At 37.6% G+C, this 19846-nt stretch overlaps 1 protein-coding gene across 3 annotated transcripts in view; it reads left to right on the plus strand.

Annotated features, from left to right (window-relative positions):
* The window catches only part of fbxw7 (F-box and WD repeat domain containing 7), a 204788-nt gene that overhangs the window by 106722 nt on the left and 78220 nt on the right, over positions 1-19846 (plus strand). Inside the window, exon 1 of one of the 3 annotated variants that reach the window (XM_016292577.1) lies at positions 12138-12526. The exons of the other annotated variants lie outside the window; for them this stretch is intronic. Coding sequence (XP_016148063.1) covers positions 12302-12526 — 225 coding nt within the window. The 5' untranslated portion in view covers positions 12138-12301. Of the gene's footprint in view, positions 1-12137; positions 12527-19846 lie in introns of those variants that run through there. 3 annotated transcript variants of the gene reach the window in all.

Below are 19846 nucleotides of genomic sequence, written 5' to 3' on the forward strand. Positions count from 1 at the left end.
GTCATTTCTCTGATCACAAATGCAGACAGAGTTTTATGTTTACACGGCGCGATGCAATGTAACGCAACGCGTAAAAAGACAGTATAAGTCATTATAATCCGTGATTGACCCCACTGGATGCAACAAATGCCTCGTTTGTAATGGGTTTTAATGTTTTTGTCTTGTCGCTCCGGCCGGGACACGACATCAACAGTATGTGAGGGACGTAACATTTCCGTCTCACGCTTGAGGTATTCGGCCAATCACAACGCATTGGGTAGCTGGCCAATCACAGCACACCTTGCTTTTCAGCACGATGAGCTTTGTAAAAATCGACGCGTTTCAAAAAGGCGGGGCATAGAGGAGAAACAATAATGTACAGTATGTGGAAAATGTGTTTTTTTTTACTTTAAACCGCATAAACATTTCATTACACCAAATACACCAAATAATGTTCTTTTTAGCGGCATCATATGACCCCTTTAAACATTAGTTATCTAAACATTATTATTGTATTGTATTATAGTATTGCACAATTCCGTTTTCAAAAAGGCTTTTCTCTAGTGTATTTCCATCCTGCAAACTCCTATCTGCTCCAAGTTTATGATACCCCTACCCTTATTTAGATGTCCCGTGATTTACACAAAATGGTTAACTATGCAGAAATCTGATGAGTGCTATTTGTTCTCTTGCATTCGCTGTAGGTGTAATTAACTTCTGTTGCCAAATTACTGACAGACACATCCAGGTTTCCCATCAGAAAGGAAGTGTCATTTCCCAAGAAATCCAAAGACAGAGATGAAAGCAGACTCTTATTATGTGTTATGTGAACCGGGAGCCTCTTTAGATCTGTGCTGATCCTAAGCCATGGGTTTTATGGATTCAAACAGACTATTGAATCAGGCCATGGATAAACACTTCGAAAAATGAACAAGCTGGACGAAAATGCCCAGAAGGCATTCCTTAAATTAAATCTGTAATTAAGCATTAACTAATTAGAAATATATTATTTTCACCCACCTCCCCACAAAACCCAATTTTACACCCTTTTATTTTTAAGAAGTTGGTATAATTGGGAGATACATTAAAAATTCTTTGAATCTTCCGAGTAAATTGATGATTATAAAATGTGTGACACTGTTACGTACGATTTAATTTAAGTGTGGCTAAAAACAAGCTGTTTTCCCTCACATTTTCTCTTTAAAGCTGTTGCCATCTGAGACTAATTTAGGGAGTTTTAGCGACAGCCGATTAATTGGCTTCGAATCCTGCTGTCCTCTGAAGTTCATGCCGTGTCATTTTAGGTCACAGTCCTGCAGTGTGACTTCAACGTCGGCCGTCTAATGACACACAAATGGGAGTTCAGCAGCTGTTTGATATTCAGGAGAGACGTTGAGCTAAAAATGTTGATGTTAGCTTGTCAATACAATAAGCAGTCGTATAGACTGGCTTTACAAAATACACCCGGGCTAAAGGTGGTGGTGTGGTTCTTTGAAGACTGTATTCATATCAGACAACCGCATTAAGAGAGCCAAATGTATTTAAACAGACTGTGTGGTTTCACAGATGGTCTTCAAAGAGAGGAAGATGAAATGGACATGTTATGTCTGTTAACTGAGTTGATGTTAAGCCTCTGCTGTCGTCAAGTGGAGTGGAGGTGGGCCTAATCGCTCTCTGATTTCAAAAAGTGATTTTTGAATCACTTTTTGAATCACTTTTTCATCAAAAGATACTTTTTTTTTTTGATCTGGTCTCTGACTTGTTTACTGAGGCATGAAACACTCACTAGCCTCTGACCTGTATGTTCAGAACCACTCAAGGGCTGTGTACATGGTGTTTACCGTGTTATTCACACTGGAGAAGTCATGTTAGATTTCCTGTATTTGCAGGCATTGCTGGATCTGCACTCTTTGGCCTTGAATTCTGGTTTGGGAAAATGACTGCAATCAATGTCAGCTTTGAGCTCAGACATGGCCTGAAAATAAGCAGTTTGCTGTTGAAGACAACATAACTTTAAAACTGACCCGGTTTAGTCGTCCTATTGGTCTTAACCAATAATACTTTAGCCTGCCTTCCCTGATTCAGTTGAATCCCAGTGGGTGAAGTTTAGCCCCATCCTTCATTATTTGTTAAATGTGTAAAATTTCCTAATGTTCATTTGCATTTAAAACACTTCTGTTTTTGTTAGTACATTTTTTGTTAGTAATGTGAATTTGGACTTAGGACAGAGTTGTTGGGGCAGTTAAGGTCTCTGATTTGATGCAGATACTTGAGAATTTTTTCACCCATTTATATTAATTTTATTAATTTGCATCCAAATGCAATAAATGCTAATATCTTTTAAAAATTACAAATATATTGGAAGTCCAAAGTAAAACACTTAGAGTAAGCACATATTAATAAAATATTTTTTTGCCACATTCAAATTATAAACAATTTTGATTAATTTATGAAACTATTAATGTGCATAAAAATATTCAGAATAATTGTGCTTTTTTTTTTTTATGGTCATTTTTATTTGAAGTTGTTCACAGTGTGCTATGATTCATCTTACCCCTTGACCTGACGCAGCTTGCCTTTTGTATTTAGTTTTCTGTGTGTTTTTTGTTTTGTGTTCTGTTTTGTTTTTGTTCACTTGATTGCAGACACTTGTGATGGTGAAAGCCGACATCCTGCTGTATAATTTGGTGTATTCGCTTTACCTCATTTCTCCATGAGGACGTCTTATGTGTAAAGTGGCTCATCTTACCCCACCCTCCTCTGTGTGACGAGAGTAACGGGTATGCCAAGAAGCACAAACACACCCACTTTCCCCTCATCCCCAGGTGAGAGCAGGAAAGCACTGGCACTTTCCCACTCTGGGATCATCAGACTGGCACCATCTGTCAGGCTCAGAGCCTGGAGCTACTGCATCACAGGAAGAGCGCTCTGAATGTTTCATATGCACGTCTCATTACATATGCCCTTTCTCGGGACACAACACCACACAGTCATATGGCACAGCTCTGTCTGAACCACTCTCAGGTCTTACTGCAGTGTATTTTTGTAGCGTGAACCTAAGAGTGTGAGATCAAGTTGGGTCCGATGCTTTGATCTGAGGCAGTGCAATATGTATATACTGGTCCTTTATTCTTATTTTAATGCGCCAAAACCGAATAATAATGTCTGCTTGGGTATGTACTTTTTCTATACTTGTTCACTAGGGCTGCACAATAAATCGCATGCGGTATTTAATGCACATCTTGTCTGTAAAGCCGGTTCTGTAATCAGCGGTAAATGGTCACGATCATATATGAACATGGTTTAGCGCAGCTCGTCAGTGAACAACGGCTCTGTGTAGTAAATGCTGCTCAATGTGAAAGCAGGCACGTGATGGAGATTTACCGCTGATTACAGAACCGGCTTTACTAACAAGATGCGCATTAAATCTCGCATGCGATTTATCGTGCAGCCCTATTGTTCACTAGTATAACTGTTACAGATTGTCATTTTGCTCTTTTGTTCAGCTTAATTGGGGGTGACTGTCCATTGTTATTAATTAATTGTTAGCCTCTTTATCTATGCATCAGACTGACTTTTTTGAGCTGATTACAGAACCGGCTTTACTAACAAGATGCGCATTAAATCTCGCATGCGATTTATCGTGCAGCCCTATTGTTCACTAGTATAACTGTTACAGATTGTCATTTTGCTCTTTTGTTCAGCTTAATTGGGGGTGACTGTCCATTGTTATTAATTAATTGTTAGCCTCTTTATCTATGCATCAGACTGACTTTTTTGGCCTTGTGCTTCAGTTGGATTGGCATTTTGTAACATGAAGTTTGCGGTTTCTGTGGTGTCAAGGTAAAAAAAAAGTGGCTATCAAATGGGATCTCAAACACATCTCAAGACCTCTGTGGTCCATTCTGTTGAGTTATATCCCTTTACTCTGGCTGTTTGAAAGGAAGAACACATCTTGTGTGAACACCCCTTAATCCTCTCTGGGTATTGAGCACTGCCCTGGACTGAAAGTCAATGTGGACAGTGATGCAAATTGCTGTTGGATGCTGTAACCAACCACAAAATAAAAAATGAAGGTCCATTTACCATGCTTGTGTTTAAATACTGAATACTGACAGGTTTTGAGGTTACAAGATACAAGAGGTTACAAGTCAAAAGTTGTGTTTTCATGGTTGATCTGTTCCATGACTTCTAAATACTTGAATATGAGTCTAATAGAGAATTGACTCGATTCACTTTTTCAAAAGTCTTGGTTCTGTGAATATTTTTTAAAAATTCATTTTGGCCCCATTGAGATTTTAAAAAATCCTCAGTAAAGAGTTCTAACTAACCCATGAACAAATCCTTTGAGGTGAGTCACTTTTACTAACCTTTAAATAAAAAAAGAAGGCAAGGTTGCAAAACTGTGTTCTTAAAGAGAGAGTTCACCCCAAAATGGAAATCGTCCTTTACTCACACTCATGTCTTTCCTCATGTCTTATGACTCACCGAGTGGATATGATGGATTGGAGAACAGGGCTCATTAATTTAACCTGTGCTTGCGCACACACACACACGAAGGCGGACTGTCACACTGTCAGGGCTCGTTGGCATGTCATGCGCTACAGGCATCATGTGAAGAGCTGTGAATTATCACTGGGGCTCTGTGGGTTTAAGACATTATGTCATGAAAGCTGCTGAGCTCCAAGCACATGCTAAATATGTTCATATACACAAGGATTAGCCTACTTGAGTTTCATGCTTAAAGTTTCACTTTTTCAGATTTGTTTCATTATAATACTGTTTTCAAATTTACTTTTTAATTGAATTTTTTTTTTTATTCATTTAGATTTTATGTATGTAATTTTTATGTTTGCATATAGTTTGAAGAAGCAACAGAATGTTTATAGTTACATCTTCAGTAAACTAAAGTTCTGTAAGGAAAGAGGCTGCATCTGTATCTTTGTGATTAGTATTTGTAATCTTACTGGCATCACATGCCATATTGCCATCTGCAGATGGGATGTTTTCTCTCACAGGTGAGATTATTTCACCATGTGATGAATACTTGATGACCATGAAAATAATTTCTCTCTTTCGCTCTCTCTCGCTCTCTCTCGCTCTCTCTCGCTCTCTCTTGCTCTCTCTTGCTCTCTCTCTCTCTCTCTTGCTCTCTCTTGCTCTCTCTCTCTCTTGCTCTCTCTCTCGCTCTCTCTCTCTCTCTCTCTCTCTCTCTCTCTCGCGCTCTCTCTCTCGCTCTCTCTATTAAAAAAATAACAACAAAAAAAGATTTTCTATTTGGATAAAAAGGCCAACTTTTATTTTCTGTATTTTATTTTTAAAAAAGTGTTTGGTTACACTTTATTTTAAGGTGTCCTTGTTACAGTGTAATTATACATTTAAGTACCGAGTAATATTAACTACATGTACTTACTATATGGTTAAGTTTAGGATTAGGGTTTGGTTTAGGTGCATGTAATTATGCATAATTGTTATTATATTAGTAAGTACATGTAATGTGTGTAACAAGAACACCTTAAAATAAAGTGTTACCGCTCTCGCTCTCTCTCTCTCTCGCTCTCTCTCTCTCTCTCGCTCTCTCTCTCTCTCTCTCTCTCTCTCGCTCTCTCTATTAAAAAAATAACAACAAAAAAAGATTTTCTATTTGGATAAAAAGGCCAACTTTTATTTTCTGTATTTATTTAAAAAAAAGTGTTTGGTTACACTTTATTTTAAGGTGTCCTTGTTACAGTGTAATTATACATTTAAGTACCGAGTAATATTAACTACATGTACTTACTATATGGTTAAGTTTAGGATTAGGGTTTGGTTTAGGTGCATGTAATTATGCATAATTGTTATTATATTAGTAAGTACATGTAATGTGTGTAACAAGAACACCTTAAAATAAAGTGTTACCGTGTTATTTTTCATGCCAAGTATTGTCCTACAAACAATGCGCATATATAACAGTATGTAACACCCTTAATAACATGTCTCATGTTTAGGAGAATTTGAATTATGCACTTTCCCTGCTGCAGCTCACTCTGTTTCCTTTGCTATTTTAGATGTTCTTAATGCACAACTGCTGTATATTGATATAAACGGTATTACCTCATCCTATATAGTTTATAAAAATTTAACTATTACAAACTAATATACTGCCCGGCCCTGCTTCAAGGACCCCCACTGTCTACAACAATATTTAAACCCTTTTTTAATTTACAGAAATTAGGTGTGGCTAAATGATTAAACTAATTAAAAGTGATATTATTTTCAAGCTTTTTTGATTTTTAAAACGTCAATCCCCTTTGAGGCCCCCTTGGAAGTTTACGGAGACCCCCTGGTTGTGAATCTGTCCTAGAGGTGTATGAGAAAATTAATAATCAAAAAATGAGTTCATTGAGTGTTGGGAACATTGGGAAGCATGAGCAATAAAATGTTTTCAGTAAAATACAGAAAATTAATTTTAGCTTTTTTTTTAAATTTGCTTAGTCCGTTACCAAACCTAGATGAACTGCCAGTAGTACATTTTTAAAGACATATATATATATATATAAAACGAACACAATTGTATTTTCAAATAACCAATTAAAGCCAATTTTTATGTATATACTTGCTGACCATTGCAGCATGTTTGGCGTGTCGTGTTTATGTACAAGAGAGAGAACGAGAACACCGGCAGTAAGTGGACACCTGTCCTCTGAGAAAAGGTTGGGTGAAGCTGAATCAGAGGTCGTGTGAAGGCTCTTGTGCACTAATGAGAGAGAAGGAATTTCTCCTGCATACTGAGCTGCTGTTTTCAAGTGAGGTATAATTTTATCACTATCCAGAAGGTGGTTCTTTTGCTGTGTCTAAGTGTTTAGTAATGAAAGTCTGTGTGGATCTGCCATTGTGTGCTCAATGGGGAGGTCTTATTCTTCTGGATAAAGGTTGGTATCATTCATATTTATAGTTTTGATCATTTGACTTCTGTAGAGCTGTTTTCACACTCGCACACACTGATGCATGTACTCTAAACTCTTCTTCAAGGATCTGAGTGTCATTCACCAGACAGAACTGAAGGAAACGAACACGAGATTTACACAACCACAGCCTCATGCATCTATAATCTACAGCGCTCAGCTGTCTTATTTGAATATTTAGCTTTTTTTATATTCAGTGTCAGGGTTGTTTATACAGGACTGTGATCTTTCTTTTACCAAAAGATGGTGATTCAACCCCATTCCCCATACCACAGCCTCATGCATCTATAATCTACAGCGCTCAGCTGTCTTATTTGAATATTTAGCTTTTTTTATATTCAGTGTCAGGGTTGTTTATACAGGACTGTGATCTTTCTTTTACCAAAAGATGGTGATTCAACCCCATTCCCATAATAAGGCAAAAGCCCAAATTGGTTAATCTTGCAAAAGAAATTTCCCAATTAATTTGTCACATTAAGCCAATTTTAAAATCAAATTTAAACCACCTTACCAAATTTTCTATATAGCGTTTTACACAATACAGATTGTTTCAAAGCAGCTTTACAGTGTTAAACAGAAAAATACTGTCAGTAGTGCAAACAAAATAAAATTTTGCCGTAAAAAAAGAGGACCATAGCAAGTCAATTAATTGTTGATTCAGTGATGTCATCGTCCAGCTCAGTTCAATTCTCTTCCAATAGTGTCTGTGCAATCAAATTGATAATATTGCCAAAAAATAAGTGTCCCAACCAAGCAAGCCAAAGTTGACAGTGGCAAGAAACCAAAACTCCATCGGTGACCAAAATGGAGAAAAAAAACCAACCATTTTTTCCCCACATAAATATGGTTCTGCTTACGTGGTGAACATTTATATGGCCAGTCTTAACCTCAAGACAGAAGCAAGGACAGCAGGAGTACTCTGACATCATGTCTGGGTGAGCAGATGACTCGCCTGTGTTTCTTGTGAGGTGGAACTTTCTTATGGGAGCCCTTCAAAACGTTGCCTGGCAACCCCCATTATCACCCCATCCATCTGCTCAAAGACTCACTGGAGTGTAAAAGTAAGATGAACAGGTGAAGAGTGGCTGGACGGTGTTGCAATGAGGAAACTACCACATTTTTGGATAAAGTGGTGAGGCAGATTGTCTATCAGAGCTGATGCAAGGGCAGGCTCGCCTGTTTTACCAAGTATTTACAATCTTTGTCACCAAACTAAGAGAATTCAGTGTCTGAAATGTAATAGCATTTTTAAATCCTGGTCTATTATTTGGAACAATAATTAATTTTCAGTCAAAATGTTGCAGTTTCATGCAGTTCCACTCTTTGTCACATGAGGCCACCAAAGACTCAAAGATTTGATTTGAGTCTACATCAGGTATTTCAAGCAAAGATTACCATAATAACATGCACAAGCTCTATCACAGCTGTCCTGGGAGAAGTTAAGATGTTTGGAGCAGCTACTGTACACCAGTAACAATCACAGGCCTCTCTGTTAATATAATATGTCCATCACAACACTTCAGAGCTCTAGGCTATGCAGCTAAATGTCTCCCAAATCTGGAAAATATATTCAAAATATTTTCAAAAATGGAAATATTTTTTTTTCTGCAATGTGACTGCAGTGTGTTTTTTGCCACTTTAACGCAACACTATTCAACATTATGCAATTAATGCAGTACATAAATAGCAATGCTGCATTAAGTTGATCAAACCTGGCAGTAAGAGAATTTCACAAAATTATTTACATGCCAAATCATGGTTTCCCCAAAAATATTAGCTGCACAACATTGATAATAATAAGAAATGTTACTTGAGCATCAAATCAGCATATTCAATTGATTTCTGATGGTTCATGTGACACCGAAGACTAAAATTCAGCTTTGCCATCACATGAGTAAATTACATTTTAAAATATATTTACAGTTGTTTAAAATAGTAGTATTTCACAATATGCTTTTATTCTATCTTTGATCAAATAAATGCAGCCTTGGTGAGCACAAGACACTTCTTTCAAAAACATTAAAGAAATCGTAGCAATCACAAAATTTTGAATGCCGGGGAATAAAAAAAAAAAAATCTGATTTGGGTATTTTTGGCAGATGTGAACAGCCTCGGAGACAACCTAAAAATGATTAGGTGTAATATCTGAATCCAACCTTTTTAGCAGAGTAAATGAGAACTGCTTTTAGACCAGTGCTGTACTTTTTGTAAGAGAGGTCTGATATTAAATGAAAATAGTAAGCAACTTTGTGCTCTGCTCTTATTAAAAGCTGCAGAAGGAATGTGGTGCTATGCAAATGCTGCTCGAACTATTATTAGATCTTTGACAAAACTTACAGCGGTTTTATGAACAAGCGTTCAAATGCCCTTGCAAACTGTCCATGTGGAAATCTCTCTCGTTTTAGAGCTTCACCAGAGGATTGCCTTTTGTACTAAATGCGCTATTGTCATAAAACTTTGTCCCTAAAGAACCTAGTGATGAAAACTTTTTCCCTCAAGCAGCTTAAACATAAATGATTCATGATTTAGCATTCACTAATTTGGTTGTTTTACTCTCAAATGAGTCGACTGCAGGCTTTTGGCCTTGTCTGCGTGTGAGCACTGCATAGTTATGCTGTATGTAGTGTCATGCTCTCGCACACAATAGTCTCTGATACGTCATTATTTTGTTTTGGAGCAGTAGAGGAAGTAGAGTGTGTATTGGTTTCTTTCGTCTCAGTACTTTTATAGTTATGAGTAGAAGGCGACTGGACAGCATGCCACAATTACTTTATTTGCCTCCAATTAAACTATGAAAATATAAATAAGTATTTTATAATGTCACCCAAATCCCATTCAAATCAGTATGCATATCCTCATAATGGAAGTGTTTTTTGTTTTCTGTCTGCGAGTGCTAACCCAGTATCGTGTTGGAGTTTACAGCAGATCTCATTAATTTAGCCCATTCTTGCACATGATTGTGAAGGTGGGCTGTCACACTGTCAAGAAGCGGCGTTTGCCTCCGTCATGAGTGTGGTGTCGTGCAGGCATCATGTGAAGCTTTGTGAATTACTGCCTGCGAAGGAAAACTTAGGCTCTGTGTGTGTTGATGTACTTTTTGCAAGTGTATGGAGAATTGGGTCTTTTTGCATGGTTGTTGGAAGAGTGCTGTCTGCTTTTCAAGATGACCCCTGTGACCTTAAGAAATGCCTCATGTCTTTGCTTCTGGCAATAGAATAGTGAATAAGGCTAAGACTAGCATTAATTTACTTATAGCGGTATTTCACCATTTTAGGTCTTGGAGTCTCTACTAATGAGCTGATGATCTGAATCAGGTGTGTTTGATTAAGGAGACATGGAAAACTTGCAGTGTTGGGGGGCCTCCAGGAATGTGGTTGGGAACCACTGGCTTAGAGAATATGATGTACGTACATTGCAATGATTCATGAACCAATGACTGTTAATGGTTCAAACGCTGAAGTAGGGCTGTGCAATATTGAAGAAAAATGCGATATTCGATATGCGATACGATATTGCTTAAAGTGTGTAAAATCAATTTCAATTGTATTTTAAAATATTTAAAAATGAAAATTATATAACCAATTTGTTTCACATTCTTTCTTGGAAAAGAAAGAATCACTACAACTTCGGAAAGTGACCAGCAGTGTTTTAGCATTACATAAAAAGTAATGTCACAAATCAGAAAATGTCATTTTAACATCGGTGTGAATATACCAAAAAAAAAAAATGTATGGCACTAATTTTATATCATTGTAACTTTGCTTTCCATACACTTTAAGTGCTTCATATACCACAGCAAAAACTATAGTCTGAGAAAGTTCAAACATGATTAAAGGCAAGTGAAGTCAGTAAAAAAAAGAAAAAAAAAGAAAAAAAAAGAAATACACAATTTACAAGCATAGATAAAATAAACCGTAGTATTCAGATACAGAAGTTTAATAATTAAGTGTAAAATAACACTGCATAGTGTTCACTGTATGAATTAAATTTAGATTAATCTTTGTTATAGCCGTTTTGCTGTTTGATTAACATTAGTGACATATTCAGCAGCACGTATTTATTGGCTGCTGTCCCTTTAAATCCGACTGCACAGATCCAGTATAATGATACACATCCGATTTCTTTCTCCGCTGTTTACATTCATTTAAAACATAACCGACAGCGTTTACGAGAATGATCGTCGAGACGGGTACTATTGACATGATTCTGTGTGTATGTCTGTTCAAACATGAGGAGATGCGAAAGACGAATCAAGACGCTGTGCGAGATGCGGCTTGTGCACGCGCTTCAGGTGTGAGTCAGACAGCAAGACGAGACGCAAAGTTGTTTTCTGCAACTTATTGCACAACTCTTTTTAACGTCAAGCAATTCTCTACTATATGCATCGAACTAAAACTTTGACCTTTTGCAACGTTTTTATTTAAGTAGCCTATTAAAATGATTCAGATATCGCACGCCCTTGCGATATGCATATTGCGATATTTCGATATATCGTGCAGCCCTACTCTGAAGTAATCAGTCTTATGAATATTTCACTGAATGCATTCACTGAATCACTCAGAGTAGAATCAACATCTGACTCACTCTCTGAACTGCAAGTTACTACTTTCAGTGGTGAAGTTTTGTGTGCTAGAGGATTATGAATCTTGAATCATATTATTACTGGCTGCTTGTTTGTATGACTGTGTTATGAGGGGTGGATTTAGGCACCCCTGCTGCTTAATGCAGAATCCTGTAGGAAACACTGGTTTACAAGCCTTTAAAATGTTAGTAGACAGCATGACCGCTGTCAGTCAACTGATGGCCATTTTAAATCAGTGACTCTTAAACGGGATATGTTTAAGCTTGTATACTTTTCCTCTTTTTATTAGGCATACTGGTTTACACTTGGTTAGTAATTTTGTCTGTCTGTTTATAATGTAATATTTTACACTGTTGGCAATCCGTGAGCCCCTTGTGTTCTTTAGGTGCATATTCAAGTGGAAGTTTTCATTTAATCAAACTTTGTGCTTTACTGTAAAGGTAGAGATGTAAAGGAGTATGTCAATCTCTGATGTGAATCTCAGAGGCTACATTGCTCCATGGTGGGCTAGGGAAGTAGATTCCTGTGATCATGTGCTTAGGTGGGGGTAGTCCAGTACAGGACAGCTGCTGTCGGGCCCACCTGACTCACTGATGACACCAGACCCTCTAATATTTTAAAAGGGGCCACAATCCAGGGCAGCGAGCTTGGTGTGGACACTTAGAGCTGTTGTGTCTCTTAAAACTCAGGAACATTCTAGTGAGTTGGTTTCTGGAGAAATTCAGTGATTCCGCCACTGACCAAATCCCTCAAATTTGCCTCTACTGGGATATGACCTACTAGCTCTGGGTTGGCAATGCTGCGGCATTGCCCCATTCCCCGTTTCTCATCAGCCAGCCAGAGGAGAAAGATGACCAAGTCCTCGGGCAAGGAGAAGGCTCCACAGGCTCTCCTGGAGAGCCAGGTACTGGAGCTGGCTGATCCCAAGGATGTCACTAAGGAGCCTATACCCCCCCAGAAAGTCCTCAAGATCTTCAGCATCAACATTATAGCTCAAAGTCTGCCCTTCTGTCGCAGACGGGTGAGTCCCAGGAATCTAAACACGACTATGCCCTACAGCATGCCTGGTTTAATGCCAGTTGCTTTGGTCTGGAAATTAATAGTTCACTTCACTGCATGGTTGAATATTGTCTTGTCGAAATGTTTACTTGCATGTGTAAATGAGTAGACGATGTATTCTTGGCCAGAAATGCATATTTATTTTCACTTTTGATGTGAGTTTGCACTGGGCATTCAAATCATGGTGATTTCAAAACGAAACGTTTTGCTTTAAACATTTAGACCTAGAATAATGCCATTTTATACCCATTTTGTACTAGGAAAAAGTATATTTTCTTGACATCCTTGTTTTATACAGTATATGTGTACATTTGTAACTGTTCCCCAGGAAATTTCAATCTTAGTATAATGCTTTTGGATTTTGAATCAGTGCTTTCTGGTGCCGTTTAAAATGCATCGGGAACTGCTGGGATTGTGAGTCATCGTTCAACCTTCAGACTTCCTGTCGTTCTTAAACCAACAATAGCAGTAATTGCTCGGGCACAGTCAGGAGACCCAATATAGCAGCGCCGGTCTATGAGCATGCCAATTCTGTGCTGCATTGCTGTCATTTTAATGCTACTTTCTTAGACATTACACGTATTATTCAATGAAGCCACGTAGCTACTTTGAAAAAAAATGTTGTTTGTTTTTTTTAATTGAAGGAACATGGGTAATCTACGGAAGAGGATTAGGGCCAAGCAATAATAGAAAAAATAAAACCATCTCGAGATTAAAGTCATTACATTTCGAGAATAGTCGTTATGTTTTGAGAAAAAGTCAAAATAAAATGTTGAGAATAAACTCATTAAATTACCAGAAAAAAGTAGTTAAATTGCGAGAAAAAAAGTCGAAATAAAATGTTGAGAATAAACTGAATTTCGAGAAAAAAGTCGAGAATAAACACACTCGTGTCATGTTTATTTCATCTTGTTGGACAGCGTTGTTCAGTGTCTGCAGTGGGGTGGGTTGGAGAGTAATGCACTGGGGAGTAGCGTATGATACGATCAAGTGGGTTCGAGTCCATCTTTTGCCAAACTCTTTTTTTCCCTTTTCTAATCAAATATCACATTTGGAAAATTGGAAATCAATTGCTTAACGAGTGTTTAATAATAATGTATTAATTAGGGGTAGGCAGGCTGTAGGGAGGGCTTTGTTCTCCCAGTAAGGAAGCATCTGTTTAATAATTTCAATAAATAAAATCATTATTAACAGGATGCAATAATAACATTGATTTTAATGTACAACAACACCGAAGTGCAAATAGTATCTGCCACTATTTATAAGTATAAATAGCATCTAATTATCTACTATTTACACTTATTGCAAAGATCTGCTGATTTTACATAACATAAATAGAATTGCTGTTTTTCACATATCTAAAATGCTGCTGTTGTCACTTAGTGTAAATAGTACATATAACTATTTTCACTGTAAATAGCAACTGGCAGGGGTGTCCGAAGTCCGGCCACGGGCCAAATACAGCCCGTGGATGAATTTCAAACGGCCCTCAGCTTGTCTATTGAAATGTAGGCTATTATATGTGGCCCGCCAATCATAATTTACAAATCATGCAATTTCACAATGTCAACACAAGGTGACATCACTACATTTTAGGCCAGATGTATCAGTAGCACGTGAGTGACAACAATTTGATAACTCATATGCGCTGTCATTTCTTTAGCGCACCGAAAGCAAAAGAGTGCTACTCACGTGAAGCGCGCTACACGGATCATTATTAGCTCTGCCTAAAGACTTTTTACTCGCAGGTCTCGATCATGCAACCACTAAACAGCACTGTGAGATGCGTTCGAGTTTGGAGCAGAGCTCTGCTATATAAATCACAGATGTCACAGTGATTTAAACTAGTTTAAAGCAGATGAAACTGCGCTGCCGTTCTCAACAACAGGCGTTCGAGTTTGGAGCAGAGCTCTGCTATATAAATCACAGATGTCACAGTGATTTAAACTAGTTTAAAGCAGATGAAACTGTGCTGCCGTTCTCAACAACACTGACACAGAAAACAGGAGAAACACTGTGTGACAACAATGCAGTTAGAATACTTTTCAATCCTCAAATTAATATTTACAATGTATATTTTATTGTAGTAACTAAACCTACCTAATTAAAACATTATTTTAAAATAATCATTAAGCAATTGATTTCCACTTTTCCGATGTGAGATGTGATGAGGAAAGGAAGAAAAGTGAGTTTGTCAAAAGATAGACTAGAACCCAGTTGATCGTATCATTCACTACTCCCCAGTGCATTGCTCTCCAACCCACCCCACTGCAGATGCTAATTAACACTGTCCAACGAGATATATTTTATTGTAGTAACTAAACCTACCTAATTAAAACATTATTTTAAAATAATCATTAAGCAATTGATTTCCACTTTTCCGATGTGAGATGTGATGAGGAAAGGAAGAAAAGTGAGTTTGTCAAAAGATAGACTAGAACCCAGTTGATCGTATCATTCACTACTCCCCAGTGCATTACTCTCCAACCCACCCCACTGCAGATGCTAATTAACACTGTCCAACGAGATAAAATTTACATGACACGAGTGTTTCTCAAATTTATTCTTGAAATTTAACGACTTTTTTCTCGTAATTTAATGAGTTTATTCTCAACATTTTATCTCTACTTTTTCTCTCGCAATTTAACGACTTGAATCTCGAGATGGTTTTATTAATTTTTTTATTATTGCTTGGCCCTAATCCTCTTCCGTAGTAATCATATTGACCAAAACCGCTATGAGGATAGAAAAATAAATATATGCTTGCGTAGTTTATTTGCCATGATTTCTTTAGTCACCAGCAAGATCCAATCCGGTGACCTTAAAAAGACTTGCCTGGGAGTTCCTATTTTTAACCCTGCCCAGATCCAGAGAAAATGTGTTGATTGGCTAGGAAAGCAGCTGCTCTCTGGTGTTCGTAATGTCCCACCAATCCCATAATACAGCGACGCGTGTGCTGCATAGTCAAAGCGGGAGAGGCCGGAAGGACACTGTGCACGACAACACTGTTTATGGACAACTCGCTGCAATGTTGTACCTCGCCAGCTGGCTTAAAGTTTGACTCATGACCTTCCGGTACCAGCCATTTAAAAGAAAAAAAGAAAAAACTGTCTCACTTTTTGGAAAATAAGGGTGCGTTAGGGTACAGCAAACAAACATGTTTGTTTCTTCAAGTGGGTCGGCTGAAGATAACGAGGAAGTTCATTTTCCTCATTACTAAATAATACTTTCAGAAACTTCTTTTTATAGACATTGCCATTTATGGCAGCCTCTAATGTAGTCTTAGGTGTCTAATGTCGCTGGCTTTTGCATTTAGCTTCCAAATATTGCCGTTATTTCAAACTCTCTCAACCTTAAGCAATCTGGAATTTGAGTAATGAAGAGTTATAAGAATGAAGGCGATTAGTTGTGTGATAAATATGTAGAAGTGTGTGAAAACACTACCATTCCAAAGTTTGGGGTCTGTAAATTAATACTTTTTTAAAATTAATACTTTCAATTAGCAAGAAAGCATTAAATAGAACAAAAATGACATTAAAAAAGACCAACTTGAAGATTTTTATTTTAATTAAATATTGTTCCTTTGAGCTTTGTTCATCATTTCCACAGAAAAAACTAAGCAGGATAATGATTTTCAGCTCAATGAATCACCATAATTGAATAATTTTGAAGCATCTTGTGATGCTCAAGATTTGACTAATGGCTGCTGAAAATTCAGCTTTGCCATCACAGGAAAAAAGCCCAATTTAAAAAATATATTACAACATTTTAAATTTTTACAAATATTTCACAATATTATGCTTTTACTGTATTTCTGATTTAAATGCAGCCTTGGTTAGAACATTAGAGACTTATTTTAAAACATTTAAGACCTACTGACCTCAGACTTTTGAACGGTAGTATGTATAGCTGCTTTTATATTTTAGGAAGGTCAGTGGAAACATGACGTCTTACCCAAGTCATTTATTACTAAAGCACCATAGTAGAAAACAAGGAATCCCGGCAGTATTTGTTGTAACTATGGGCTCAGTGTCCAATTTTTCTCAAGAGATTGAGGTACTAACCAAATGATAGCGCAGGGGGAAAGCCAAATAAAATGGTCTGTATCACTAATGTTCACATGTTCCTTCTAGAAGATTAACTTCCGGAAACATTCCTCTTGAGGCTTGTCTTTGTTCTTGAGAAGCGGCATTCAGAATTAACGTTGTCCCTTCCTGCCTTGTAAAATCAGGCCTCCGTTGAGACTGCGGAGTCTCTCAAACCGAAAGGAGGAATAGACAAGAAAAAAAAATAGATCTGTAAACCTCAACATCACAAAACAGGCGTCCCCATGCCTTTCCAAATGAGCAGCTGGTTTAGACGCCACCTTGCAGAAGTGACTTGAGATCCACCAGCTGGCCCCAGTGAATGGAATAGTTTGAATTTCTTATGGTCCCCATAGACCAATATAAGATCCATGAAACTTTGCTCAGCAGGTCCTCCAGAGTCCACTGAGGATAAAGAACGAGCTTCTTTTATCATTGTAAAAAGGAAATGGCAAAGACGCCCAGCAGGAATGAAGTTTAGGATGAAAATACTCTTTTCACACCCAAATATTCCGTCAGTTTCATGCCAAAAAATGTTCTTTCTTCCTCCAGTTTGACTTTTTTAGCCCTTGCCCCATCTCAGAGTCACTCGTATAAATAGCTGGCAACTATTTCCAATGGAAACATGCTGAGGGGACAAAACTTCCTATTTTCCCCAGGCCTGGTATAGAAGTCAGCTGTTTCTGAAAAAACCCCAGGAAATGAAGTTGAGCTTTCAAGCCAGAGCACTTGGGTGCGTATTGCTTTTCTATTCCGGTTCTGCTTTGCCATTTAGGTAAAATGATCCGGTCCTGCCCATCAATGCTATGCCACTGCCATGGTCACCATCAAGAGCCATTTGCTACTTGAGCTCTTATACCTTTGGCCTGTAAGTCTCACGATGCCAGTTTCCTTAAAGAGATAGTTTACCCAAAAATGATCATTTACTGAACCTCACATTATTCCAAACTAGGGATGGACTATACCATTGATTTGGTTTTCGATGCGATACTTTTAAATGCCAGTATCGTCGATATCGATACAGATACGATACTTCTAAACTTAACTTTTAAATTATGAAATGTATTAAATTATTGAATTATTAAGAGTAAAATGGGTATTGATACCCACTTAACTTTATATTTGAAATGTATTTTAACATTCAATATGCCTTAATTGTAACTTATTAGGTTATATTTTTGTTTACACATGGTTAAAATATGTTAACTGTAGTGGTAACCATTGAAATCTACAAATACTATAGTTGAACTACGGTCACTTTAGTAAAGCCATGGTTTGTTTCCATTAGGGACTGCCAGTGACAGGCTGTTGCATGCATAAAATAGAACCTTTTTATTCTGACAGTGTATGATTTATATTAGCCTACATTACAGAATAGAACATGATCAATATGAACTTTTAATGTAGGCTATAATTTAAATAAATATAATTTCACAAACTATATGTAGGCTACCATTTCAGTTTGTTTAATGTCAAATAACTCAATACATGTTTTCTGTCCTCCGATAAGCATTGTTCTGGGCTGCCGTTCCCAAAAGCATCAATGCTTTCTTATGAAACGCATCCCTGTTTGAATGCACTGTCAGAAATGAGTGAATGCTCTCTGTTAGGGTTGGGCCGATACACGATGCCATCATCCATCGCCGATGGCTGATAGACATCACGATGTTGAGCCGACATTGTGATCGCCCCCCCATTCCCCCCGTAATCCGCCACATCCCAATACCGTGTTCGGAAAGAAAATGACGTGTACTACGGAACCCCTAAAGGGAATAAATACGAGATGGGAGGAAAATACATACTTTAATAATTTCTCTCTGTTATATCATTGGGTAATTATACTGTATATAAATTGCGGGCATCGGGGAGCCGCTATTATGCCTAGCATTGAAACCGCTTTTTACTTTCACTTTCAAGATTCACGATCGCACGTAGTCTGTTTATACTATGGAGCGGCAGTACTTACCACACATTTAACAAGATTAGATGTTTGTCAGTGGTGCTGAGGATCTGCAAATCATTTGCCATCATCCTCAGTCATTTCTCCTTTCTCTGTTTGTGCTATAAGTGAAATTTTATGTACTGTAATGTAACGGGCAACCGTTAGCAATCGTTTTCTGAATACAGATTCACGCTTTGGGCACACCCCCCCGATGTCATCGTCCATTCACTGTAGACATCGTCCGATGCCAATTTTGTAGACATCGCCTAACCCTACTCTCTGTGATTGATTGTTCTGCCTTGCAACATTTGCGTGTGTTCAGATGAGCAGGAAAATAGTTATATCCTACATTTATTCGCTAACATAGGTTATTTGTCCAATTCAATGCATATTGTAAGCATCATTTTTTTTTTTTTGGTTAAAATTACTGGTAAATAAAATACACCTTAGTATCAATATTGTTTTTTATTTGGGTATCGATACCTATCACTCACCACTAGAAGGGCTTCTTCCTGCTCTTCTAATACGCTAGAAGTAAAAATTTATTATTTTGTTTCTCTATTTTCCAACATTAACTTACAACAGTGAAAGACGTCTTACCTCAGGTAGATTGTATGATTTCTAGCTGGATGTTATGCTTACGATCAGTAATCACGTCAATGCATTTGCCCAAACTGATTTGCAGAAATCAAAATATGAGTCCCACTCACTGTGAAGCAGGAGCGTCTAGGCACATTTCGCAATTCGAATTCGCAATTTAATCAGAGGATTCCGATTGGTCTTAAAGCCTTCCTGGAGTGGCTATGTTCGCATTTCAATCAATGATTTGGAAAAATAATAATTAATTTGTTATTTGTATGGTCTAGGTAGCCATACGGCATATGACTGCAAATACAGGACAAACTGATGCCTTAAATACGGGATGATTTTGTATTATACGGAACAATTGGCAACCCTATTTAAAACGCGAAAGAGAATTGTCTCGGGGGCCACCTAGTGTTTTGGGCCCTGGGCTGCAGCCCATGATGCCCATTAGGATAACGTGGCCCTGCTTTCGATACTTGCATCAGTATCACAATATGGATACTTCAGGATCGATATGCCCATTCCCATTCCAAATATTTTTTCCCCCAAGAAGAACACTAAAGAAGTATTTAAGACTCTTCATGCAACTTTCATATTTCCATCTAAGTCAAATGGCATATGACTCCCAAGTCTTCTGAAGCCATGTGAATTCTCTGCAGCGAACATTGCA

Source organism: Sinocyclocheilus grahami, unplaced genomic scaffold (genome assembly GCF_001515645.1).
Source record: "Sinocyclocheilus grahami isolate Dianchi unplaced genomic scaffold, SAMN03320097.WGS_v1.1 scaffold288.1, whole genome shotgun sequence".
In the NCBI taxonomy this organism is placed as follows: domain Eukaryota; kingdom Metazoa; phylum Chordata; class Actinopteri; order Cypriniformes; family Cyprinidae; genus Sinocyclocheilus; species Sinocyclocheilus grahami.